Source organism: Drosophila melanogaster, chromosome 2R (assembly GCF_000001215.4).
Source record: "Drosophila melanogaster chromosome 2R".
NCBI classification, from domain to species: Eukaryota; Metazoa; Arthropoda; class Insecta; order Diptera; family Drosophilidae; genus Drosophila; species Drosophila melanogaster.
In genome coordinates this window covers 10,509,757-10,537,129 of record NT_033778.4, presented here as the reverse complement: position 1 = coordinate 10,537,129, position 27,373 = coordinate 10,509,757, and the positions used below count along the sequence as shown (strand labels likewise).

Below are 27,373 nucleotides of genomic sequence, written 5' to 3'. Positions count from 1 at the left end.
CAAGGAAATATGAAGCAACTAGCTTATAAAAAGTGTGAAACGAACTATTCGTTCTATTTGCGATCCAGCAGTTGCTAAAACAAATATTAGATGAGTTTTTCGCTAACAACGTTTCGTAATGTAACAAATTTTGAACGTAGTTTGATAGTAGATCTCATCACAAGATAAATTCTTTTTTAAATTCTTTTTTAAATGATTTAAAATGTTATTTGTTAGAAGCAGCAGCTCGCCCATAAAACGTGTGGAAAATGCATTAAATATTCTCCAAACAATCCTGGCGGTTGCTAAACCAAAGTCCTGTTGAGTTTTTCGCTAACAACGTTTCGTAAAGTGCAAATTTTGAACGTAGTTTGATAGTAGATCTCAGCACAGAATTTCTCGTATATTGAAAGTTTTTAGAGCATTGAAAATTATAATTATTATAATATGTTTTAAACAAGAATCGTGATCTCAAGCTCTTGTTCAACATATTAGCGATATGCAACAGCAGTTACACAGTGTCTTGGACTTATTTTTGCCAGACATTTTCGAATGCAGTTGCCAGATGAAAACCCAGTTGAGATTTTCGCTAACAATGCTCCGTAAAACACAGTTTTGGACATCGTTTGATAGTAGACCTCAACACAGTCTCTCAGTCTCTTGTCTTGGTCTCCAATCACCAAGTGCTCATTACTCCACCCCCATTTATAGTACATCATTTGTGGGTTCTCTCGTGGGAAAACCGAACCCCAAAGAAGTGCGAGTGCCTTTGGGCCCAACTGTACTTTTCCGCACACGCACACAAACACACTGGCTACATAGCTCGCTCTCGCTCTGTTCGGTCACAGGATCCCAATTCATAATCCTCCACCATCTGCGCAAAAATAAAACCTTGCAATGTGCAAAGAGCGCACGTCATTCGTTTCCAAAAAGGGAGAGGAAGCGGGAGAGCGAGAGAGATCCTTTTTCGCCTCCCTGCAGTTTTTACCTACTTCTCTTTGTGTTCGACTTATGTATTTCTTTTCGTAGTAGTGTGTGTGTCTGTGGAAAACCCCTCGAATGCATCATTATTGGGGTACGGCTGGATGTTGCTTTTCACCGCTTCTCATCAGTGATTCATTCAGAGAAAAATGCAGGTCAAATGATATTTTCACTTACCATATGAGTTCCCTTAAAATGAAAGCTCGAGTTTATGTATTCTGAAATTTGTTTAATAGCAGATGTAAATTTATCGTCATCAAATTGAAATGATCATCATTATCCTTAGTAGTTTTTCTTCATGTGTATTTTGTGCGCATGCCTTGCACCTTCCTTCCATATGGGCCATGTGTTGTGTGTGTGTGTATAACTGAATCTCGAAAAACTGATCCCTCCGCCTAACGGTAAATGACTGGATTCGCTTACCCTGGGGGTGATTCTCACTGTCTCTTTTCCCCACGACTGTCTAGTTTTTTTGCCTGGATCTGGCGAAAAGTAAAAAAAAAATGAAACTGGAAAACACAAAGGGAAATGAAAAAGGGAGCCTCTTGTCACGTAGACATTTTTGTATAGCCATCTCCCTCGCTCTCTGCCGCGGAGAACAGTTAGTTTTCAGTATTAGGTATGTACTTCTCCAAAAGTGGACCTTTGTATATTATATTATCTTTTTGGAGTTTCTAAAGATGTCGAATAACATCTTATGAACAAGAAACACCACGAAATGAACGCAAAAAATCAAAGTATGAACATTTTCCAGTCAATTTTCGCTACCTGTCTGTGTTTTTGAAAGTGTTTGTGTGTGTATTTCCCGTTATTTCGCTTTGGCACGATTATTACCGCTGCAGTTCTCCTTTTTCCTTTGAGCTCCTTTTCCCTCTGCCGCTGTCGGCGTCTCTGCTTGCCTGCCCTCTCACTCGCTCCTTTTGCCTACTTGGCAATTTCATAACGTGCCCCCAAACGAGAGAGAGCGAGAGAGTTCGACGCTCAACTCTCGCTCGCTCGCTCCATCCCTCTCGCTCTGGCAGCAACTTCGTTTGCTGGTCGGCCGTGCTGTTAGCGAGAGATAAAGAGAGCGCAAAATGAGCGCCAGCAGCGAGGCGTCGTTTTCGAGGGTCGCTCAGTCACCGTCACATTTGCGTCGTTTCATTCGGTTTCGTGCGCTCGGGGATTTTGTTTGGTTCTCTGCTCTGTGCGGCAGATCGCGAGGCAACGCGTGCGGTTTGCTGGCTAAATTCTACATATACACATTCAACATCCGACGGCCGAAGCGGAGCTAGAATAGGAAAACCAACCTTTGCAGTGCTAATTATTTACAACACAACAGTAAGTGTGTGGTGTGTGGAAATAAAGCAGCATAATCGCGAGCGGGAGAGGTTGTGAAATAGCGCCCATATCTATATGATGGGTGCCTTTGTTGGCTGGTGTGCGTGTGTGTTTGTGAGCTTCTAATGAAAAACGTTCTATTTTTAAATGCGCACACCATAAAAAACTGAAACGATTGCTCCACACTTCAACTTTAAAAATTATCAGTCAACGAGTGCCAGTGTGTTGGTGTTTATGATGACGGGGGGAAAATGAAAATCATCATAAATATTCGTCTGTGTCTACTTGTGAAATTTTCCACAACGAAGAAAAAGGAAACGAGAAAAAAAAAACCCAGACACCACAAATATATGTGTTTGCGCTGCAGCGACGCCGACTGCGAAACTTCCCCTCTTTATGTTTCATGCTTCGTTTTTTTTTCTTCCATTTCATTTTTTCGGTCGTCACGAAGTCTCTTCGGCTTTTATCGTGTCCATCGATCTCCAACACTAAACACCCGCAGTCGGGAAGCAGAAGCAGCAGCAACTGTAACACAAATCCGTTAGCTCTCTCTTTACGCGAGAGCGTGATTAGTGTAGGGAAAGAGCAAAGTTGAAAAATTAACAAGAAGCAGAAACTCGCTAGGAAATTTAAAAAAATAACTGCACTTCGCTGTTGAAAATTTGCATACAAGTATGTCGCTGTGGGTGTTTATTTGAGGATGTATGTGTGTATGTGCAAAGGCTAAGCAACAATAATAATCTAGCTGAAATTTCAAGCGCGCAAAAGAGATGAAAGATATTGTTATTGCTGCGCTGAAATTAAACATGAACTTGACCTTGGGCCGCATTGCGAGTTTTTTGCGTTACTAATTTTGTTTTCTGTCTTCTTTCTCTTTGCAGCATAACTGCTGACACACTAAACAAAACTGAAAAAAGAACCAAGGGCGAAAGCTGTTTATTTTGTTTAGGCACCTAAGTTTGGCCAAATTATAATCAAAAAACGAGTGGCGAAAAAAACAGCAAGTCAGAGAGAGCGCTCGACGTTCGGCCCCAAGGTCGTGGGCCCAAACCCCCAGGATCCATTTCCAACAACCCCATCCAACCACCCGAGAAACCAGAATGGATGACGATCAGCAGTTTTGTTTGCGGTGGAACAACCACCAGAGCACACTGATCAGCGTGTTCGACACGTTGCTGGAGAACGAGACTCTAGTCGATTGCACGCTAGCCGCCGAGGGCAAATTTCTCAAGGCCCACAAGGTGGTGCTGTCAGCATGCAGTCCCTACTTTGCTGTAAGTGTTACCAAATTCATAGTTTCGGAAAACTCTGTTAACACTAAAAATACACTTTTTTCAGACCTTACTACAAGAACAGTACGACAAACATCCCATCTTTATACTCAAGGATGTCAAGTACCAAGAGCTGCGCGCCATGATGGACTACATGTACCGCGGCGAGGTCAATATCTCGCAGGATCAGCTGGCCGCTCTGCTCAAGGCCGCCGAATCGCTTCAGATCAAGGGCCTTTCGGACAATCGCACTGGCGGCGGAGTAGCTCCCAAGCCAGAGTCCTCCGGCCATCATCGCGGCGGTAAGCTGAGCGGTGCCTACACACTGGAGCAAACTAAGCGGGCTCGACTGGCCACCGGCGGAGCGATGGATACGTCTGGCGATGTGTCCGGTTCGCGCGAGGGCTCCTCGAGTCCGTCGCGTCGTCGCCGAAAAGTCCGACGTCGCAGCATGGAGAATGGTGAGTTGTCAAGCGATTAGGATTATCTTACATATTTGCCGAATATAAAAAAAAGTTCCAATGCGGGAATGTTCTTCAAACGAAATTAGCGTTAATCAAAAATCTTCAATTTGGCACAATTAATAAATTGAAATTGCTTTGCTAATAATATATTTATGCAACACAACAAAATTTCCTCCTAAGTACAAACTTATTTATTAAAATTGTTCTTATTTTTTTGCAGATGCCCACGACAACTCAAACTCGTCCGTGTTACAAGCCGCCGCCTCGAATCAGTCAATCCTCCAGCAGACAGGGGCCGGTTTGGCCGTCTCCGCTTTGGTCACCACCCAGTTGTCCAGCGGACCGGCAGCCGGAACCAGCAGCCAAGCGTCGTCGACCCAACAACAGCAGCCATTGACCAGCACCAACGTTACCAAAAAGACTGAAAGCGCTAAACTAACATCCTCGACAGCCGCCCCAGCGAGCGGAGCATCTGCGTCAGCGGCTGTACAACAGGCCCATCTGCATCAGCAGCAGGCGCAGACCACAAGCGATGCCATTAACACCGAGAATGTACAAGCCCAGAGCCAAGGTGGCGCCCAAGGCGTCCAAGGCGATGACGAGGACATTGATGAGGGTAGTGCCGTTGGCGGACCAAACTCGGCCACCGGACCCAATCCCGCCTCCGCCTCTGCATCCGCCGTCCATGCCGGAGTTGTGGTAAAGCAGCTGGCCAGCGTTGTGGACAAATCGTCGTCGAATCACAAACATAAGATCAAAGACAACAGCGTGTCATCAGTGGGCTCCGAAATGGTTATTGAACCCAAAGCCGAATACGATGACGATGCGCACGATGAGAATGTTGAGGATTTGACACTGGACGAGGAGGACATGACAATGGAGGAGCTGGACCAGACGGCCGGCACCAGCCAGGGTGGCGAAGGATCTAGTCAAAGTGAGTTTGCATTCTAATCTTCTTGTTTCCTTACAACTAATGGTTGGTTTTTTTCAAATAGCATATGCAACATGGCAGCACGACAGATCTCAGGATGAACTTGGACTAATGGCACAGGATGCACAGCAACGGGATCCCCAAGGTGAGTGTTTGTTGCCTCTGAAATCGATAATATGAGCTATGAACAAATGAAAAAGCAAAAAGTATAGCTTAGCCTAGAAGTATTAGATGAGATGTTTTTTCGAATCAGCGAGCACGACAAACAACAAGCTTAAATTCAAATGCAGATTAAAGATTGAAATCCAACTTTTCAAGGTCACAACTCCATTTTTTTCACACAAACATTTAAATATACAAATTTATTTTTGCCCATTTTAATGTACACTACAACAAAAGTCGTGCTCCGAAAAAAAGCTCTAAAACGTTGAAGAAGAAAAAAGATGAAAAAGTCGTAGAATTTGTTCAAATATGATTTTCAACAAGATAGCAGACGAAAAAAGCAAGCAACAAGAAAAAGTACAAATACAAACCCAAAATAACAAGATTTGTGAGCGAGAGTTTGGCGCAGAGAAAAAAAAAACAATATGAAAAACAGCAAAATTAATAACGAAGAGCAACAATTTACGACTCTTATTTGAGTTTTTTTTTAATGAGAGCATTTGAAATGCTGGTTTTGATAATTTTTTGTTTTTGCCTGCGTCGCTCATTTCGCCACAGATAAATTAACCCGAAACAAGAATAATTTGTGCAAGTTGAAAGTATTACTTAAAAACTCTTTCTTTACTTAATATGATTTTTTACGAAACTAATATTTTTTTAATTATGACACACATAATTCGTATAACTAGTAATCTTTTTTTGTACATATCTATTATAATTAATTTTTAACACACACACACACTTTTGAAAAGAAAATGAGAAACATTTACCACTCACACACCACAAACATATATAATTGCTATATACCACAAAACCCAACCACCAACCATCCCCTAACATTCTCATTTTATCATTATCTATATATATGTATGATTCCATGTATGATCATTTGTTGTTGAATTTTCGTAATACGTTTCATTACAATTGGTGTTTGATTAACTCTTAATTTTGCTTTATTTTATCTTACCGTATATATAAATCGCATAATTCTACATTCCCAACATTTTTAGTTGCTCGCCCTATCTATCTTCCTTCCCCACCTGTATTCCCCTCTTTCCGACATTATGCCGTTAGCTGCAGAGTAATGAAACAGGAAATATAAATTGAAAGTATTTTTCATAATAATTCATAAACCATGGTCACACTGACTCACCCACAAACACACAACCACCCACACTGCAGCTTTGACCTAGGCAGAAATCTCGAAGAAATGCCCTTATCTTTTAAGTTAGCGTTTAAACTTACGTATCAACAGTGTTCTATTTGTGTGCGTTGTGATCTCTCTCGCTCGCTATTTTCCCCTCTGTAAGCTGTTTGTGTGCGTGTGTCATTGTGTGTATAGTGCGTGTGTGTGAGTGTGCAGGGCTCCGTCCACATGTATTTTCCCTTCACAAAGAAAGCTCTCTCACAGTACAGTCGCGTCAAAAGATTGCAAAGTTTGGCCACACTTCCAGCATTTCTAGCAAAACTCGATTATGTTTGTTCGCCTTAACTTTGTTTGCATTTTCAAAGCATATCACACCACACCCGAGAACTTTCGCAAACAAACACATTTAATCTTTCATTTGTCATACTATACTTTGTGCCATTCCATTTTGATTTTCCTCTACTTTAGAACTCTCAGCGCGTGCTAATGTTTTTTACACATATTTTTTACTTTACATATTATTACGAAAATACGCATGCAGTTTTAAATTGTATTTTAGTACTATCTCTATATATACATATATATTTTGCTTTATTTTGGTTGACGGGACTTTTTTTGATTGTTTATTTTTCTTACGGATTTGTTTTTAGTTTTAAAGCTAGATTGTAAGCTTTTCCGATGCAAGTAACGCGCGCGAAACTTTCTTACGCGTTTTTACATTTTGTAAGTTTGGGAATTCTTTTTCCCATGACTTCAGATGTACGTCGTTGTTAAAAACTTTAAAAAACCCTTTATTAAGTTAAGTGAAAAGTGAAAAAATAAGCTAGAGGACCGCACGGATGGAACCTGGTACTGAAGGATCGCCGCTTTTGGAGGAGGACCAGCTGCCGAAGGTCTCAAGTCGTTGCCAAAACAAAGCACGTAACCATCCAAGATGGTGAGGTACACTTGCAGCTTTGGGTAACTTGACGAGATCCAACTGTAGTCAACCATCCAACTGCGTCACGGAAATCTCAGGTGCGTGCCCAGGTGAGTATGCTCCGCCCAACGGTATCGGTTGGGCGAAGTGAAATACAAGAATGAAGTAAATTTATTATTTTAAGTTCATTTTTGTTTGACTCCGAAAATATCCTATCCTATCGACCCTTCCTTTAATCCTCCAAGTATTACCAATTATCCGCCTTCCCAGATCAACATTCATACCTCATAGAAACCAAAATCATTTTACAGCGATTCCAGGTAATGTGTTATATAAAAAAATATCTACAAGCGCTCTTTCTTCAAAAAAAGAAAAAAAAAAAAAACAAAAAAAAGAGTCGATGGACTTCCAGGGTAAGCTATAGTGTAACTTCCAGTCTCTACTCTTCCGAATTATTTCTAAGTGTACACCTTAAATTTACATTGTATATATATTTTTCTTAAAATTTCATTTTGCGTTTGGCGTTTGTTTGTTTTACAAAATAGCTTGAAGCGTTGCCAAACAAACACCAAACACCGAAAAATACATTCTCGCAAGAAATTCCACCGATCCTTACATACATATCCATATAGACAACACTGCAACGTTGCATTTCTACATTTATCCTGTTTGCGAAATCAATGAAAAGAAAAATCAGAGGAAAAGAAAATGATGAGTCACTAAATAACTTAGTAAATTCATGGATCGTTTGATGTTTTTTGTTGAAAGATCCATTTGTGCAAGATATATGTGGTATGAAAAACTAGGTTATATATTATTAGTTTTAAAACACTTTCTATAACTGTTCCGAAGGTATATAATCCATCCACCTTTGATCTTTCTGAAGCAAAAAATCATGGGGTTTCCCTAATCGTTTCTTGATGGTCAATAAAAGCAAGTAATTCTTAAAAAGCTTTAAAAGCTTTTCCCCCCTTCTATGTTTCACTCTTTTGGTTAATCTCTTCTGTGACAATCTTGTTTGCCCAATTAATTTATAAACTCTTTGCTTCGCTGTGAGGTATTTAAAAAGAATATCTTATTTTAATGTACACGAAACTGTGGTTCAGCTTCTATATCCTATTCTAACCACCCTCTTTTACCTGCCCTCTCTTTCTACGTTCGTTCTTTTAATTGTTAATCAGAAAGAACAACAATGCCCGAAGCATTCGTTCAAGTTCAAGGTCGGCTAAATTATAATGTGTTTCTATGTGTGTGAGGTTGTGAATTTTTTCTTTAATCAGCATTGTTCACATGAACGCGCGGGGTGGGTGTGATGAAGCGGTAATATTAATGTTTCCTTCGCGCTTGCTATTTTTAAAATTTTGTTCTGCATCCGTGTAAAGTCAATAACGATACGATGCGATTCTGCTTGGGCAATTAAAGCTAATGGTTGCATAAATAATCAAGTTTGGGATTTTTCGATGAGAATTTCTTCACACGCAGAAAGTTTTTGACTGGTGTGTGAGATAGTGGCTCGCAAACCAGCTTTATTCGCGATACTTTAGATAGAGTGCGTCATTATGACGGGAATTTATAATCTTGCATGACTTGAGGTTGTATAACCAAAGTATCCGTTGGTAGAGAGAGTCGTTATTAGGGTCTTGATTTCACTTGATTCAATGCTGCATCACAACTGTTGGGTTACTGGAAACTTCTTTTGCTTAAATGCTTCGCACTATTTGCACATTAGTAATATGATAGAAGACTAGTGTAGTAGATAGATAGATTAGATAGTTGCCTGATGACCTGATTTTACCAAAATAAATTGAAAATTTCGCTTTCAACGCCAACCCCCTCATATCCCTCCCTATTTCTGGTTTTGGCCCAGTTGAAAGCTGTTCGCATGGCCTTGACCCAATTTGCACAGGCACATTGCATACATACGCAAAACAGGCAAAGTCGCCAGATAATATTTTTGTTATTTTTTTGTGTAACCTGCAATGGGCCCAAAGCTTTTATCACATCACGCAAACCTCAAGCGCAAAAACAAATTATTTACTTGCAGTCCTTGCTTTTTGTTTCGTTTATGTGTGTGAATGTTTTGGGGGAAATTTAAACGTTTTTATATATGTATCCTTGGATCCGCATTTTAATATAGTTTATGTGCAAGAATTTATTCTCACCTTAAGTTGGTTGTAGTTGGATTATGTATCTTATTTGTACTTCTTAACCTCTCTTGCGCTCATTCCTTTTCCATATTTGTTATTATCCTTGAATTTAGATTAGATATATCGAATGATAGGACAGAATAGAGCTTTTTTTCTTCGTCAAAAACGGCTTAAAGTAGAATTAAACTGGACTTTTGTATATAAAGCATAAACAAATCTAGAAAACATTTAACCTAAATAAAAACTTAATTAGGAAAAGGGTTTTTAAGTTTGTTGGATTGTTAATGCTTCTGTGTTGCGTGTCGCTTAATTAATGTGCTGCTTTGTGAACTTTATTCAAAAACGATTTTTTTTAAATCGATGAAAGGATTTGAAAGTGGAAAATTTTCTTAAACTACAATGCAAAAGTATAACAAAATTTGGATTTAAATGTATTTCCTTCTAGAAGCTAATGTTTGTCAGTGAGAGGTTTTGCATACACAGTTTGTTCTTTCATTTGTTTTTGGTTTCGGAGTCAATTTCTCTGTGTCTCAATCTCAAAACTCTCTGTCCCCTATTCGCATTTGAAATATTGGTCCATTGGTTGCAGACTCAATGGTTGTGCCCAAAATCACCGCGGTGCGCGGTAGCTCGAAGCGTCTGGCCAGAAGAAAGGCTACCCTAGCCATCGCTACGGCGATGGCCACTTCCGCCAGTGCAACGCACATGATGTCCAGGCGTAAGCGCACCTCTTCATCGTGCAGGTAAATTTTGATAGGCGGATTGGCGCTTGGATTCTTTCATGATGAATCTGTAACCCAAAAAAGCCGATGATGAAATTTCCGTTTCCTCTAGAAATGCCAGCAGCGGTGGAAATGCTCCCTCCACATCCACAAGCGCATCATCGGCTACCACCGCATCCATATCGAAATCGAAATGCAAATCGTCAGATGCGGCGAGTGCTCCCTTCGTGTGCCAGACGTGTGGACGTCGCTACCAAGTCCTTGGCACTTTGAGGCGTCACATGCGCAAAGAGTGCAATCAGCCGAAGAAGTATGTGTGCCGCATGTGCGAACGTCGTTTCCACTATAATTTCAAGCTGCAAGATCACTACTACTATGTGCACAAGGGCGTCCAAAAGAGGGAATAGTTCAGTTTATAAGGATAAAAGTGTAACCGATGTAAAACACCCGTACTTTAAACTCATATTAGAACACAACACACACTCAACATAAAACTGGAATAAACTTGGGTTAGATTTTCAATCTGTGGTTCTTCTGTATCTCAGATCGTGGCTAAGTGCAAGTTGAGTGGACCAGGTGGAGTAGTTAGAAGTGCATTCGATTGTGTGATTGAAGGGATTTCAGTGTTGCCAGCAAACTATTTTATGTACCTAATAGACAAGACAAACAATTCATGTAGACGCGAGATTTAATTATTTAAGAATTACAATTATCGATAACCTACCTAGAGACAATTTTGTTTAGTGCATTTCTTAATTGGGCATGATGTGTCATGACATGACTCGTAGATGTAGACTGAATGTTAGATGTTGTAGTTTAGCTAATAGACTTCAATGAGTATTACATTACATTCTCTGATCATTGGAAACTACATTGCTTAAAACTGGGAATTTGAGAGTAATCTTTAGCGATTGATCTAGAAATTGATAAAATTTGTAAAACATTTTCAAACTATGGCTAAACAAAAATAATTAGGGAAAATGTACGCTATTGCTATAAGTATGTTTATTATTCCAGACAGTTTCATTTCGTTAATAAGTCGCATAGACAGTCAGGTTTGATCTTGATAGTGAAGTTGGCAACACTGTGATTTTCGAAGTTTGTTTGTTTGAAATATAAAGCTTTGTCTGTCGATTGCTCGCTTTTTCCATTCTGTTCTCTGTTTTCCTGGCTTTTATGTGTTTTGTTTCTCTATCTCCTGTTTGCTCAAACATTTAATTGCAGGTCTGCTCGAATTGAGTTTGAATCAAATGTTTTACTATGACAGCGAAATGCCGCCGCCACCGATACCGCCACCCGTGGTCGTTGAATCGCCGCCAGCTTCGCCACCACTTGCAGTGGTTACACCTGTGGTGCAACTGCGACGTGGAAAGCTGCGATCGCGGAGAAGGAAGGCGGCAAACAGTAGTAACAGCACCACGAAGAAGAGCATTCCACCGCCAACGGTGCGGAGCAGCTCGGCGGCGAATCTGGCGAGAAACGCGGATATGCGGGACGATGGCAAGCTCCAGTGTCCACAGTGTCCGAACGCCTACACCAGGTTATCCGCATTGAAACGGCACCTGGAGTTCGAGTGCGGTATGCTGGAGAACTTCCGGTGTCAGGTTTGCGATGCTGGATTTAAGCGCAAGGACTCGCTTAATCGGCATTGCAAGGTCAAGAAGCACAATACCAAATATTTGTTTTAGACTGATCAAAAAAGCCATTAAAAACGTTAAGATAACGATGCCAATTTATGAATTACCCTGCTGGGAACTCTTTTCTTCAATTTTGACTCGACTTCTTTCTCGCGTGTCCCATGATCAACCACCATATAAAGCCATATGATATCTGTATATGTTATATATTTTTGCTTGCTCAAAAACAGATCCACACACTTACATTTTCTCTCCATATAAGCTCCCTTTTTTCATAAATCACACACCCAAACAAACAACACACCAACAAAGGGGCAATCCTTTTTCTCGTGATGAGGTATCTGTCTTTTCTCTCAATCCCAACCCACCTTTCAACGTCTTGCGCCACCTGAGATTAATCTAATCTTTAACCTAACGCCCGCTCTCCTTCCCTTTTATTTTGCCATGCTGCTGTGCAATTGTTTTTTTTTATACCTATATGCCTGTTTGAAATTTGTTTTTGTTTAATGCCGAGCAGAAATTAATTTATTAATTTACCACGAAACAAAAATAATAATGCTTTCGAAACTAATCTGGCATTTTGAAAAACTAAAAAATAACAAATTGCTTGTTTTGCCTTGAAAAATAAACAAACTAAACGAAACCAAATCTTAACCTTCGATAATGAAGTATTGAACGCATGATTTACCAAAAAAAAAAAAAATAACGTTTAATTAACGTTTTAAAAACAGAAAATCGAAAGGAAAATTATAGAAAACAGAATTCGAAACTGAGAAAATATGAAAATACCAAACGAAAAACAAAAACAAATTTCAGGCCTGCAGCTGATAGACGACTCATCCTCAAGCCAACAGAATCATCTAAATGGCAGCAAGCTGGAGCTGATGGATGGCAGCAGCGATGACTATCACCAGGGATCGGGATCCTTGCATCACTTCCATGCACCGCAATTTGATCATTTTCAAGGATTATTAGCCGGCGGAAATAGTGTAGTTGGCGGAGCAGGAAATGGGGGTCAGGAGGAGAGCTTTACGTGCCCACAGTGTTATAGAACTTATCGAAGGCACGGAACCTTGCGGCGGCACCTGCGCCAGGAGTGCGGCAAGGGAAAGAGCATGGTGTGCTCCGTCTGCGGTCATCGCACGAAGCGGGCAGATCATCTGCGCCAGCATGTACGAAAAAAGCATCCGGAGATAGCCATGCGATCGTTGTTTAAGCGTCAGCAAAGAGCTGCAGCTGCGGCAGCCTCAGCCGTCGAAGGAGAGGATCAGAAGCCCGAGACGGAAATTGTAGATCTGGTGGACATGCTGGACGATGGATCTGTGGCCGCTGCGGATGAGGATCATCAGCACGCCTATCTAGTCGAAGATGACGATGAGGATGAACTCCCGCAGCATCAGCAATCACAATTGACAACGGAGGAGTCGACCACCAGTAACTATTACCGGCAGCAACTGCGGCAGCAGGCCCTTCTACAGCAGGCTCTTCAGCAAGTGGCAGCTGCAGCTGCAGTGGTGGCCAGCGGCAACTCCACTACCTCCACCACTGAACTGCTTAACGGGGAGGGATTGTAGGAGGGATAGCAATTTGAACTGAGGGGCGGGTTCTCCTCTCTACCTCCATTTCGAGTAAAAGACGCGTAAAGAACGCTATCCATCCTGTCCAATGAAAATCTCTACTACTAACTAAATTAACCAAAGAGCAGCGGTTGAACTTTGACCTTTTGGCTTGCAAAATTTTTTATTTTTCCTGCATTTATATGATGTTTAATACATTTATTTGGCTGTCGCACAACCAAAATATATGAGTATTTCTTTTTCCAGCGCTAAATCAAAAAGTTGAGAACTAATCAAATAATATTACAAAAAAAAAGTATATATATATATTTTGTATAAAATAAAAAAAAAGGAGAAAGCTATTAACTAAAAATAAATGCAACGTTTTTTATAAACCAAACCACAACAAATGCGTTTTTCAATTGATGCATGAAACGAATACGAAAAAGTTGAGACACAGTTTCAATTGTAATTTAATTTCTTGATAATTTTTTGGTAAATAACATTTTCTCGAACATTTCGTTGGTGCCAAAGTTGATTATTTTTGTGTTTACCTTTAAGTTTAACTTAAGTTTTAACTGCGGCAAAATGTATATCCATGTAATGGCGGCGTCGGTTAACCTAATCCACATTATATATTACATAATACAAAGCGTAGTTATAAGCCAAACAACCAACAACACACTGTAAAAAATGATACCCAACCAAACCCCAATCAAAACAAAGAAAAAAAAAATGAAAGAAAAAATAATAGAACAGCGAGGACACAACACGAACATATCCACACAACACCACCCGCCATATCTCTATTTCTCAACTCAACTACTCCTTACTTTGACTCTCTCTCTCTCTCTGTACTCTCTGTAAGAATCGTTAAACAGTCTCAGCAAATCTTAGACAAAAACCCAATCACAATTCTTACAGATTTAAGGACGCTTTACTGTAATTATGCCACGGCAGTTATAGCAGCGGCCAGTGCGGCCAGCAAGAAGCCGGCGGAGCATCAGACCGCAGCCAGCAGCACAGCAAACCACCAGAACCAGAACCTCAACCATCAGAACTTGCTGCAGCAGCATCACAGCAACAGCAGTAGCAATAGCAACTGTGGTCCTGCTGCTGAGATATGCGAGCCAGAAGTAACGATACGCAGAATGTTCAAATGTGGAAACTCTGGCCAGGCGGAGGCCATTGTGAACCACTTGCAAATGACCGGTCAACAGCACCAGCAGCTCCATTGCAACGTCAGCAACTGCAGTGGTTGTCACATGTCTGCGGCAGCAGCCTCCTTTCAGTTGGCCAATCTGCTGAATAGCGGCATACGTTCGTCGTCTACCAGCAAACCGCAACGTAATCACATTTCTGCCAGCGGCAACACAAGCAGCAGCAGCAACGCCAACACCAACAACAACAGTAGCGGCAATAGCAGCTTATCCTTGGCGGCCAAAAAGACCAGTGTTCAATTTCATTGCGAGTTCTGCAACTTTAGCTGTTCGTGGCGATACGATTTGAAGTTGCACCTTAGGCAGAAGCACGGCATTCATCAGCTGAAGAAAGTCTAGGATTTAGGCGGAATGTGATTCCAAGATCGAGATCAAATTGGCTGTTATACATCTACATAAAACATGCTTATTCTAGTTAAGAAACGTTGTTTAATCTCGCTCTATTGTTCTGTGTCTCTGCTAAGTCAATATCTGAAGTTAAATATATGTGTACGAATATTTATTGAAATGAAAGTTGATTTTTTATCACCGATATAAATTTTTAAATAATGTATTTTTTTTAGAGCGAATGATGCCAGAATTACCATAACGTTTGGAGACCAACAACACCAGACCTCAAGTACAACCCCTTTAGGAAAAAATATTGAAAAAAAAAAAAACAAAATGTTTGATAAAAATTCAATTGTATAATTTTTAAAACAAAGTTTTAAACTTTTAGGTTTTTATTAAATTTATAAGGTTTAACCTTTAAAAGTTTTGTTTACAATTTCTAACAATTAAATCTGATAAGTATTTGAAATTCGTTATTTAATAGGTATTTTTAATCTTATTTTATGTATTTTTGTTATAGAAAGTATTTTAAATGTATTTATTTTAATTATTGTTTTCCTTGAAAATTGTTTAGCGTAGCCTCTTCAGTAGTTTATGTTGATAATGAATTAGTATCATTATGTAAACTTGATTTTAGACATTGAATTGTATAATTTGTATTAGTTTTCCTTCAACTTCTCAAAACAAATGCAACAAAATTTTACATTTAAGTTTAGTTTTAAGTTAAGTTCTCATAAACAAAATTGAAAGCGAACATTTGAGTCTTGTTTATGCCAATCGATTACCATTAAGCCTAATTCTTGGACCTTGTTTATGATTTTTCACACATGTTTCTTTTTATTTTCTTTTCATTTTCATTTCATACAACCCCCACAAAACATCAAAACCAAAAACCGATCAAATCGAATCGAAACGACTTTAATCTTCCCAAATCACAAATAATCAAACCCGAAACCACCGACATCATCACCAAAACCACACAAATACACATCATTCACATCACATCATAACACACCACACCACTAACTACCGATCGCCGGGATTCGATTTGGTTCGAACCCACCAGACCTGAAGTACGACTACAAGCACAGCATTTTTGGCAGCGATGATGCGGATCAGGATCAATACAAGGAGCGTTTCCACTGCGCCGTCTGCAACAAGAGTTATCTCCGCAAGCGCCATCTGCAGCGCCATATGCGCGATGAATGCATTGGCATTCCGCCACGATTCAATTGCGAGTTTTGCAGCTCTCGATTCCGTCGCAAGTACCACATGGTGCGCCATTTGGTCTCCAAGCACGGTATTCCGCCGGCAATTGCACAGATGACAACGGGCAGTGGTTCGCGTTCCTCTATCAGCGGCTCGCTAGACCTAAAGTCTGGCGGCGGATTAGCTGGTCTTCAGCAGATGGGTGGTGGCGGCGCCGGAGGCGGCGGCTCTACCGGTGATTGTGGGGCAAGTGTGGGCAGTGCTGGATCCCATAATGGCTGCGAGAGTCCCATACCAGAGAACCTGTCGCTGCGCAAGGAGAACTACGAAAACGAGAATCTTTCGGGCTCGCGGTGCACTTCGCCACTGCCACCGCACATTATGCCGATACCCACGTATGGGTTGACAGGTGCCATCACTGCGATCTCTGCCGCAGCAGCCGTGGTCGAGGAGCAAGCAGCGGCAGCAGCAGCAGCTGCGGCCATCGCTGAGGCTCAAGCCAAGAACAACAATGAATCCGGAGGAGGAAGATCCGAAGTCGATGACGAAGACGAGACATTGGCCGCACAAGCCGAGGCTGTCGCAGCTCTCGGCATCAAGCCGGAACCGGTGACGCCCAGCAAGGTGCAGCACCTGATGAACGAGGAGTGGAACATGAAGCTGGGCCTACAGATCATATCGAATTCATTGCTCAAGGAGCGATTGATGAACACTATGCCATTTGCTTATAACAACAACTAAAGCTCTTTCTAGCTATTTATATTATTTATTGAAACGTAAAGAATCTCTCAATTTTTTTAATTTGTCAAGAGCCAAGGCTCTGCGTATTTGCATACTGTATTCATACGTTTTCGCCCCCCAAGCCCACCCCTTTTTTACACTATGTATTTGCCCTGTACGAGAATCTCAAACGTAGACATTCCATTTTGAAGATAATTTTAATTATGTATTTTTTTGAGTCGCCCGTAGACAAAATGTGTCTTAAAATTTGTCAATATTACAGTGTTGAATCATCCAACGGATCTTTCCTAAGACGAACGATAACTAACTCGAAACGTCACGAATTTCTAAACATATAAGACGCTTTCAGCATGACAGGGATGGGATTACTTTACCCAAAAAGAGTCCAGCATCTAAACTATTTGTTAGTCATTTAAGATGAAACCAAAAAAAAGTCAAGAGAGAATATCAAATCTTTTTACTACAAGTTGAGTAATTTCAATTTGATTTAATCCAAAAAAATGCAAAATACTCAACTGGCCACCTAACTTTTCTCTTGCAAAATGGAGGAAGCCATGGGAGGTTGATTTATTAAATGTAACGCACTTATTCCAAATGATATGCCACCAAAATGTACGACCTAGTTAAGTTATTACTATACTATACATTTCTAGCATGTATACTTAATTTTAAAGCCTAATTTATCCAAAGTCAAAACGAAACAGAAATGAGAATTATATTTTAATTGAATAAATTACGAAAACACCAAATACACAAAAAATATACTATATTTATGTATTCAATTGCAGCAATCGAAAGTTTTATTTTTGTATAGCCTTTTCTCATTCCCAATGTACCATCGTGTCACCACCTCATCCTTTGTTCATACCCCACATGATGATCCATCGATGTTTTCGTTTTCGTGTATGTTTTTTCTTTTGGTTTTCATCCCGCCCTCGTTCAGTGTTGTCTTTTTTTTTTCATCCGAAAATTGTGCGAATTTTTCACTAACCTATTTTTATTACTAAATTTCTTTTAGATGTCTCTACAAACCAAACTGTTGTACTACCCCACTACTCCATCTACCACTACTACTCCAATATCTACTACCTACTATCACATACTACTATCTATGAAGCCGACCGAACCGTATCCGTATCTTGTCCTGGAAAACTCAACTGCCTGCCGCAGCGCAACGATCTGCAAGAAACAAAGTCTGTCACAGTATTATATACCATACATTTTTTCTTATATATACTTATGATATATATCTTTGTTCTGTGTAAAATCTTGCCTCGAATTGTTTTTGTCTGGGTTTCAACTTGATCTACAATACATACACGTACATCCGGTGCGATATAGTGCGTTTCGGGATGGCATTACAGTAAAGTATATAACTAATTTGTATCGATTTTAATACCTATATTTGCTTGAAGTAATGTTCCGATGCGCACTATATCGCCCTATATAAGCATGTTCTCAGCATAGTTCGTGTCTATTTTCCACTTTCTTGCTTGGGTTCTCTCTCATGTGTCTGCTTTTTGTGTCTCAAATGCGTGTGCGTTTTGTGGCGAGTGTATGGGCGTGTGCGTCCTTGGAGCTTTTTGTGTGGTTTTTCCAATTCCTAGTCTTAATCTTTCTCTATTTGATAATATCTTTGTGTCTCCTTCAATGAAATACTTGCAAAACCAAAATAAATTACTTAACACTTGATGTTTTTTCTTACACAGACTTTTTTCTAGTATCTAAGGCGGTTCAACTTGGGTTTATTACGAATAATATACTTATATATATTAATTATGGGCTAAACTTTTCTAATTCTAAGAAATCTCGATGTTTACAATATTTTTTTTTATTTTCCCGTCAAAATAGTTTAAAATTTTTTGTTTTTGGAATGCTTGAAATGTTTTTTAAGTCGTTAATTATTATGAATTTTTATTTAATATTTATATATATATATATATGATTTTCTCCTGATTTTTTTTGTAGCTTAGCAAATTTGACTTGCTCAAAAAGTACAGAAATCGAAATGTGTAAAGCAGAGTGTCCAATACAGAGATATCAAATATACAGTCAGTCATACACGATCAGGAAACGTATCATTCTATATCAACAATCCAACCAAATTCAACTCGATCACTTTCACCCACTCACTTACCCATCCGTCTTCGTGTGCCCCAATCTCCGCCCCGCACCCGCATCTACATTGCAGATTTCGTACTAACCTGGTATCAGCACGCCTGCGATCAGTGCGGCAAGTCGTACAAGACTCGCAAGAGTCTCAGTCGCCATCGACGGTTCGAGTGCCGCTTCACCACCGAAAGACCCATCTTCCAGTGCCCCAGCTGCAATTATGCGGCCAAGAGGAGCGACAACCTAACCAAGCACATCAAGACCCATTTTGCCAAAATGAAAAAGGACTTCCTGCCGCTGGCCTTTCAGATGCAGGCCTCCACGGGAATAGCCACCAAATGGGAGGCCACCGCATAGGGAGGTGGCCCCAAAAACAAAACAAAAAAAAAACGCCAATCACATTATCTCCATTATTAATCCAGTCCTTCAAGTTCAGTTCTATACAAATTGAGTTCTTAAAACAAAGGCCAACCAACCAGGACAGACTGCAATGATCTACTGAGCTCGCGCAGGAGCACACTTTATGCTTATCGAACGAACGGCAAAGAGAAAAACAAATTTTAGCTTTCACTTCGTGTTATATGTATGGTAAACACGATTTGCATAAATTTGGTTAATTTATGTAAATGGCATACAAAGGCGGGCAGAAAGCAACCAACCTGCCCTGCTTAAAATTCAAATCATTGCAGTCGACTTGTGTGTTGGTTCTTATTTAACATTCGTAGTTTAGACCTAAGTTAAGCGCAAAAATTTTCGCAATCATAACTTATGCTTCAGCTAGTCTGGCTTTTTCCTAAGTTAATTTAAGTTTAAAATTGGTAGTCTTTAGTTTATAGTCCAGTAAGCCAAAAAGTCCAAAGAGAAACGTGAACGAAACTAAGTCAGGGAGGGGATGGGATGAACTGCTGAGAGCAGTTCGGGGTCAGCGACCCGCACACTTTGCATTCCTAAGAAAAGAAACCAAAAAAACCAAAAACCAAAAGACAAAAAGTGAAACATTTTTCGATATAGTCTAGTTTGTAGTTAAGAGAGGCCATGCCAAATCAGCGAAATTCCAAATGAAATGAAATGAAAAAATAATTAAATCAACTAACACTAAACTTTTGTGGATTAAGTTCATAAAATCTAAGTTCCTTTGCTAGCTAGGATTATGACTAACTAACTGATAGACAAGGATCTCAAATGAATACAAATGAAACGCAACCAACAGTACAAGTACAACAAACAAACAATTAACTAAAACTATTAACTAAACAGCCGCAAACACATAGTTCAAATGTATAACACACATATATTTACAGAGCAGCCAATGAAGAAAGGAATAACTTAGAGCCCAAGTCTTAAGCAGTTACTATATATTTTGTGAACCGTTGATGAATGTGAATCGAATTTTGTGAACACACACACAGGAGTAAAACAAGCGAAAATGATATTTAGCTAGCGATCTAAGTAATTTGAACTTAAACCTATATTTATATTTATAAGCAAAATGCCACTATTTTTATATGTCAGAGCCGCCATTACTAAGTATTTTTTATATGCATATATATAAATATGAATATTTTTGTAATTCGAATAAATTTGTATTGATCAAGAAAACGTTTGTATAACTAATGGGTCGCTCTCTCCTCGTCTCTCTGCCGTCCAGTTTACTAAACATGTTTCATTGCAGACCACCCATGTCAAGCATCATCATCATATGCATCAACTTCAGTCAAGATCAGTCATCATCCCACAGCGTTCATTCAAACCAAATCAATACAAAAAAAAAAAAAAGAAATCAATAATGAAAAAAGCAAACCCAGCAAAAAATAAAATCAAGCCAATCTGCAACTACTGCTGCTAGCTCTGCTCACGCTTCACCATGCCACGCCCACACAAAATACAAAAAAAAAAAAATTAAATCAAGCAAACCACCCCGCAACACACACTAACTGTAAATATCACCAATGTATTACTATTACTATTTTTTTAATTTATAATACTCAGTGCAAAAGTTAACGTTACCAAATTCATTCTATTTACGAAAATAATTGTTTACGAACTCTAAAATTGTTTTTCCTACTGAAATCTTGTTACTTTTTCAAAACGAAATATGTGCTCTAGTTGTGTAAGATTTGTTTATTTTTTTTTTTTTTTTTGCCCAATCCAATGGAACATGCCGACACTGATGAAATATATATCTCTCTTTCTTCTCCTTCTATACAAATGCTAAACATCTAATTTGTAGCTCCAAGCAGCTATGTCTCCAACTCGAGCCAAACTCCACCGCCAATTGGGGGCTCATCATCGGCCAGTTCGGCGCAAGCCCTGATCCGCGACTATTGGTACGAGCTCAAGTTCTCCGACCTATTCAAGTTCATAAATCCGGATGGACGTTACCAGTGCCCCAGATTCAATTGCCTGAAGAGCTACAAGGACGCCAGCTCGCTGCAACGACATATCAGGTGAGTAGTATCCATGATGTGGATATACATTATAATCGAGATTTTCTCCTCGATCTGTGGTCGGTCGTCTGTCTGATGATATTGTGATGATATGTGATACTGATACCTGTCTATCTCTGCCTCTCTCTCTCTCTCTCTCTCTATATATATTTATGCGATGACTCCGTATACCCCAGATATGAATGTGGTGGACAGAAAAAATTTCGCTGTCTGATGTGCGGCAAAGCATTTTCACAAAGCTCCCACCTAAAGCGACACCTTGAGAGCGGTGTCTGTGTCAAATATTACTTATGAGATAATGTTTTCTTTAAAATCAAATAGAATAAGCGTTATCCCAATAGGCAGAAGATCAACTGATGATCGAAATGATGATCATGAAAATGAAGATGTAGAACATGAACAAGATTATATACACGACACGTATATTACACACACACACACACACAAACAAACACACGCAATACAGCAAGAGGATAACAAACAATGAGAACAAAAGGATATATAGAACAATTAGATAAAACCAAGAACAATTACAAATAACAAACAACAAAACGAATTTATTGGATGCCACATCATTTATAAAGGAAATGGATAAAAAAAAAAAACCAACCAATCTATATATATATAGTATATATGATGAGAATTATTGTTGAAACTGAGCATTAATGAAACAAACGGAATACTTAGTTAATGAACAAGTGAAAACGAAATATTTAACAAGCTAGAACAACAATATATACACATATATTAAATGCAGTCAGTGAACATTTTATAGGATTTTAGTAAAATGTAAAACCACATAAAAACCTAAGAAAACCAACAAAAAAAAAAAAAGAAACTAAACTAAGTAATAGAACAGAGAGGCAAACAAACAAAAGTTAAAGAACAAAACATAAAAAAATTAAAGAAAACCGAAAACAGAAAACAAAACATACACGCAAGGAAGCTAAGAGCAAACAATTTTAGTCAAACTAACCAAAACTACGTAATTTTAGTTAAAATATATAAATAATATAGAAACTAAACCAAGCAAAACTTAGTGAAATTAACAAATGAGAGAAATGCATATAATACAATATAACAACCGACAAAAGGAAAGAGAACAGAGCAGAACAGAACCGAAACAGAACAAAATTAACAGAAATGCATATAACAAAACGTACTGTGTTTATTTGTTGCCAAATATATATCTATTATATATATTTCTAATATATAATATAATTAATACGATTCTTGTTATGCCACACAACCACGAAATTAACTAAACCTGAAATGCGAGTGGATGACATCAAAAACAATAAGAGCAGAGCATGAAGATCATCAAAAGATAACTAAATGTTATTGTTTAAGTTGTTATTATGCCAGGTACATAGACACACCAACACACACGCTGCTTACGTACAGTGAAACTTCTGGATGAATGAAACCAGTGTCCAGATATAGAGGCCCCACTGTATGTAGCCAGTAAATAATACACTTTAAGTCTCATAGAGTCAACTTTGTTTAGGCATCACGAGTGTTTAGCAGAGGCAGATGGTCGAAAGGGATTGCAGGAAGATTTGTTACATGGTTCCAAGAACAAAAAATAGTAAAGAGAGTTTATATACATATATACAAAACATATACATATGAGGAAACAACCACATCTACATAAAAATATACACATATAGAACTATATATAATGCTATATTAGCAAAAATGTTGTCTGTTGAACAAAGAGAGGATATTAAGGAAACGGAAATTGTTAGTCAGTGACGAGGATTAGATGTTGGTAACATGTACTCACATCGCCAAAAGTAATTGTATTTGTATGATTAGGTGCGTGCCTGTGTGTGTGTGTGTGTGTGGGTGTGGGTGTGTGCGTAGCCTTGTGCGAGTGTGTGTGCCAATCGGTCAAAGGATTTTTTACCAGAGAAAAAGAAAACAAAAAATAAATAAAGAAATAGAACATTTTGTGCCATTAGAAATTCTCCACCAAAACTGAAAGTAAAATTCAATGCTGCTTTAGTGACGATGACGAAGACGATGAAGCCATAGAAGAGATCGAACAATATACTCATACATGTTATATGTATATGTGAACCAATATGATTTGTTGTTGCATTCGAAGACGAAACACGATTCTGTTGACAAGTGTAATTTATAGTACATTTTTGTTGTGAGTTCAAAGATTGAGTCTAGTGAAATTTTTGACGGCAGAAGTGACAACTAAATGCTACGAGAGTGCCATTATCAAACAAATTTTTAATATATATATATATAAATGATAAATTATTGAAATTATACGGAATACATATATATATATATATATAACCTAAGCAGGAGGCAACTAAACATAATTTCTAGTTAGGAACGCAGTAAGGAAGTGAAAGGAGCGCAGAAAATATATTGTTTGTTGCTTGTTGATTGTTAATTTTTGGGTTGCAGAACATAAACCTAAGCATATATGCAAGATACATGTATATGACAGTACAATAAACAAATAAAATAAAAATACAGAATATAGAGAACAAACAAAGCAGCAATAGAAACCTATATGAACTCGAATGAACTAGACAAATTATACACAGTATAAAGGAAGCTAAAAACGAATGAAAATCAATTATAGTGAAGTACTAACTGCAGTTTAAGACCGATTTGACACTAATCCAAAACACGCAACTGACCGATCTGCCTAAAGAAATTGATTAATTGTTAGTTGAATTGAAAAGTATAATAATTCATTTTGGCAACTATCCTTGCAGCATTCGGTCGGTCCGATTTGTGAATTTAGTGTCAATTATCGGAATTAGCACATGTTCACCTCCTCCCCTCCCCCGTAAATAACTAAAACCAAAGGCAAATTTTTGATTGATTTATTTCAATTTGTTTACAAAATTTTGCCACAAGTGCAATACTTCGAAAGTTTGTTAACAATTTGTCTTGTGCGGCTATTTGCCAAAGTCAATTTTTGAAATGAATAGTCTAAAGAACCATTTTGTAACCCAAATAAAAAAAAAAACCCAACCTCCAAGCGAACAAGGCAAATTGTGAAACTCTTCGAAGGAATAGAAGAAATATTGCTTTTAAATTAGTAAAAATTTAATTGAGAATTATTCGCTTTACTTGTATGAATAATGTTTTTTGTTAAACTAATTTACTAAGACCTTGTTGCGAGTAGCTAAATTATTATTATTATTTTTGCTGTTAAAGTTTAGATAAAGGGAAATGAAACATGGAATGTTTCGCAATAACTTTTTTGTTAAATCGTTTTTCTTTAAATTAGTTATAACACTGTTTTAATATTATTATTACGTATACAAAAATATATCGTTTCACATTAATTTAACCAGAGAACTCTTTATGTTTTAACTTTTGTTATATTGTTAATTAATATTTATTGACTAAGAGCAGAAAACCGTTTGCAAAAAAACCATAAAAAAATTAGAGTTAACTATGTAAGTTACAAAATAATGAACAAAATATACTCCAAAGAAACCAACCAAAAATATATATATATATATACACACATATATACAAGGACATATACATATACCAATATATATATATTTTAGACAAAAACTGAACAAAGCAAAAACAGCAAACAGACAAGAAAACGTTTTAGTAAAAGTGTATTTGGAACAAAGAAATTGCCACAACAGTCTAAAAGGATTATATATATATAATCAAACCAAAAACAATAATTACCAGAACAAGAACAACCGTAAGAAAAGTTTAATTGTAACGAAAGTTGTTTATTTTTTGTAGCGTAATATTTAACAACAATGAAACCGAGTAAATTGATAAATGATATATACATATATTTATTGTTAACGAAACCACGGATAAGGCGAAATTATGAAACAAATTTATACAACATGAATAATAAGAAAAACGTAAACAGAGAAAAAGCAAGAAAAACTTTCATTGACGAAGCTGATATTGTTAGTACCTTAAAACCATGGAATAAAACAAAAACCAATTAATAATTATTAATAATTATAATAACAAGCGGTAGGATTAAACAATGAGAAAAACACAAAAAATAAGATTTGATGTAACCAAAACCAAGCTAAGGCCATTTGAGATTATGTTTTAATTTTTCGAGAAACCATTTAACCCCAAAAATTGTTATTTTTGCGAAAACTGAACAAATGGCATTATATATGGAATCGTTTATATACACATTGTTTGAAGAAAGTGGTAACAGAAAAACCAACAACAAGAATAATAAAGATTGATATTGAAATGTTGAAACCCCAAAAAAAAAAACACAGAATCAAGGACCTTAATAATTGTTACTGGGCATTGTGGGGGTCGCCATTCCTTGTTTGCCGCAACTAATCCATTTCCCTACTTACAGATGAACTATCTCGAAGGGTCAAGAGTCAGGTCAATGGTTTGTTCCTAATGAAAATTGAAACCATTGCTACCGTTACGCCATAGTAGACGGTACTACCTGCAACTGTGGGCCAAGTCATTGCCTCGAATTAAAAGCAACTTCTAGATTATATTTTCAATTAAAACAAAAAAAAAAAAAAAAAAAATTATTTAAAAAAAAAAAAGAGAATGAATGGTAAGATTGGTTATCTCATTTTGTTCTAGCTTAGATTGTAACTTTCCTCTAGCTACCGATGTAACTTTCTGCTACAGTAACTATCTATCGCTTCGCAATTGAACTGGAAGTTGGTTATACAAGAACATGCATACATATATCATACACACAGCATTCTTCATCATCAGTCCCCATGTGATTTTTGTTTAACTATGAATTCGCGCCCATTAAATGTGCATGTATTGTATATAAGAAATTCGCTAACCTATTTCGTTTCTTTCTCGCAACTCTTTTAGAAAACTCCTGGACGATATCCGTGAAATCGGTCACCTCGCTGAACAATGTCTCGCCATCGAACAACTCGCACATTTGTCCACGCTGCGAGAAGGCCTACACGTACAAAAAGAATCTCTCCAGGCATCTTCGATACGAGTGTGGTCAGCTGCCCACGGAGAAGTGCCGACATTGTTCCTACGTGGCGCGCTACAAGCATAGTCTTAATATGCACGTCAAGACGCAGCATCCGGAGCAAATCAGTGATACATTCGCGGGTTCTTCGGGATCTAGCGATGGGGTCAGGGATAGACGGGGCCGATCACTAGTTCGTGGTCTCTTCGATTCGGCTAAGGGGGAAAAGTTCCTTGATTACCTTAATAACTAGTATTTAGATCCGATCTCGGGCGAAGGTAAGTTCTGCTGGAAGGGGGGGGGGGTTACTGAAGAGAGTAAGAGACCAGAGACCACTTCTAATGATAATAAAAATGCCTTTTGTAACCAAAATTGAAACGTGTCATTATTGAATTCTTCTGTAGTCCTTAAGTTAGTTAAGCCTTTTTAGGGGCGCGGTTTTTATTCCTTTTTTTGGCTGTGGTATTTTGTTTGTCCTTGGTTATCATTTAATTGTGCTGTACAGCAAACACAACCCACCAACACACACCTATACATAAAGCTTTAAATTTAAGAAAATAGCTTAAGAACTAAAACGAAAACGGAACCCGAAATTTGTTTGCTTGTTTTCATCAACTTTAGTTGTATTCAAAAAAAAAAAAAAAAAAAGTTCAAAAGGATACTATTAGTGACAGGAGCTGAGCTTAACTACTTCCACTAAGCGGTAAACTCTTGCAACCCAACCTCTTACTAACCACTATTCGTTCAACTCTGCAGCATCCAAGCAGGACAAGGGCGAGCAGACCGAAGGAGCACAGGATGAATTCGAACTGGACGACTGTTTGCTGGAGAGCAACGACATAGTCATCACCCAGAACAAGGATGGATTCGTGTTGCACGTAAAGAAGCTGGGTAACATTACGGCTGCCAAGCTGGAGGAGAACCAGGCGGTGGCACAACAACAGGGCCAAGCGGCAGTGACTGTCACCGGGCCGGCTGGACAACCCACGCCCACAATCACGGAACTCTTGAATGCCGCCGCCGCTTCGCACTCGGAACCCAAACCCACACTGACCACTCTGACCAGTACGCCCATTAAATTGCCGTCATCGGAATGCGGTAAGTCCATATTTGTAATAGACAAGCAAAGCTAGAAA

The 27,373-nt window shown here is 38.5% G+C and overlaps 1 protein-coding gene and 3 non-coding genes across 28 annotated transcripts in view; all 4 read left to right on the top strand.

Annotated features, from left to right (window-relative positions):
- Positions 1-27,373, top strand: part of lola (longitudinals lacking) — a 61,398-nt gene that overhangs the window by 6,162 nt on the left and 27,863 nt on the right. For 10 of the 25 annotated variants that reach the window (NM_080027.6, NM_176132.4, NM_206083.4 and 7 more), the window contains exons 2-5: positions 3,162-3,554; positions 3,619-4,012; positions 4,236-4,949; positions 5,011-5,091. In NM_080027.6, the coding sequence (NP_524766.2) occupies positions 3,381-3,554; positions 3,619-4,012; positions 4,236-4,949; positions 5,011-5,091 (1,363 nt within the window). In that variant the 5' untranslated portion in view covers positions 3,162-3,380. Of the gene's footprint in view, positions 1-2,097; positions 2,281-2,775; positions 2,953-3,161; positions 3,555-3,618; positions 4,013-4,235; positions 4,950-5,010; positions 5,477-9,910; positions 10,065-10,155; positions 10,564-11,267; positions 12,326-12,496; positions 13,634-14,160; positions 15,103-15,852; positions 17,511-17,754; positions 18,428-18,927; positions 19,218-21,078; positions 21,296-21,471; positions 22,117-26,125; positions 26,606-26,993; positions 27,336-27,373 lie in introns of those variants that run through there. The other 15 variants (NM_170622.6, NM_176139.3, NM_176133.5 and 12 more) reach the window with 15 other exon arrangements.
- snoRNA:lola-c lies at positions 10-180 on the top strand. The gene has a single exon (NR_048084.1). It is a non-coding gene; the product is annotated as a snoRNA:lola-c (small nucleolar RNA).
- On the top strand, positions 225-385 carry snoRNA:lola-b. The gene has a single exon (NR_048083.1). It is a non-coding gene; the product is annotated as a snoRNA:lola-b (small nucleolar RNA).
- On the top strand, positions 470-635 carry snoRNA:lola-a. The gene has a single exon (NR_048082.1). It is a non-coding gene; the product is annotated as a snoRNA:lola-a (small nucleolar RNA).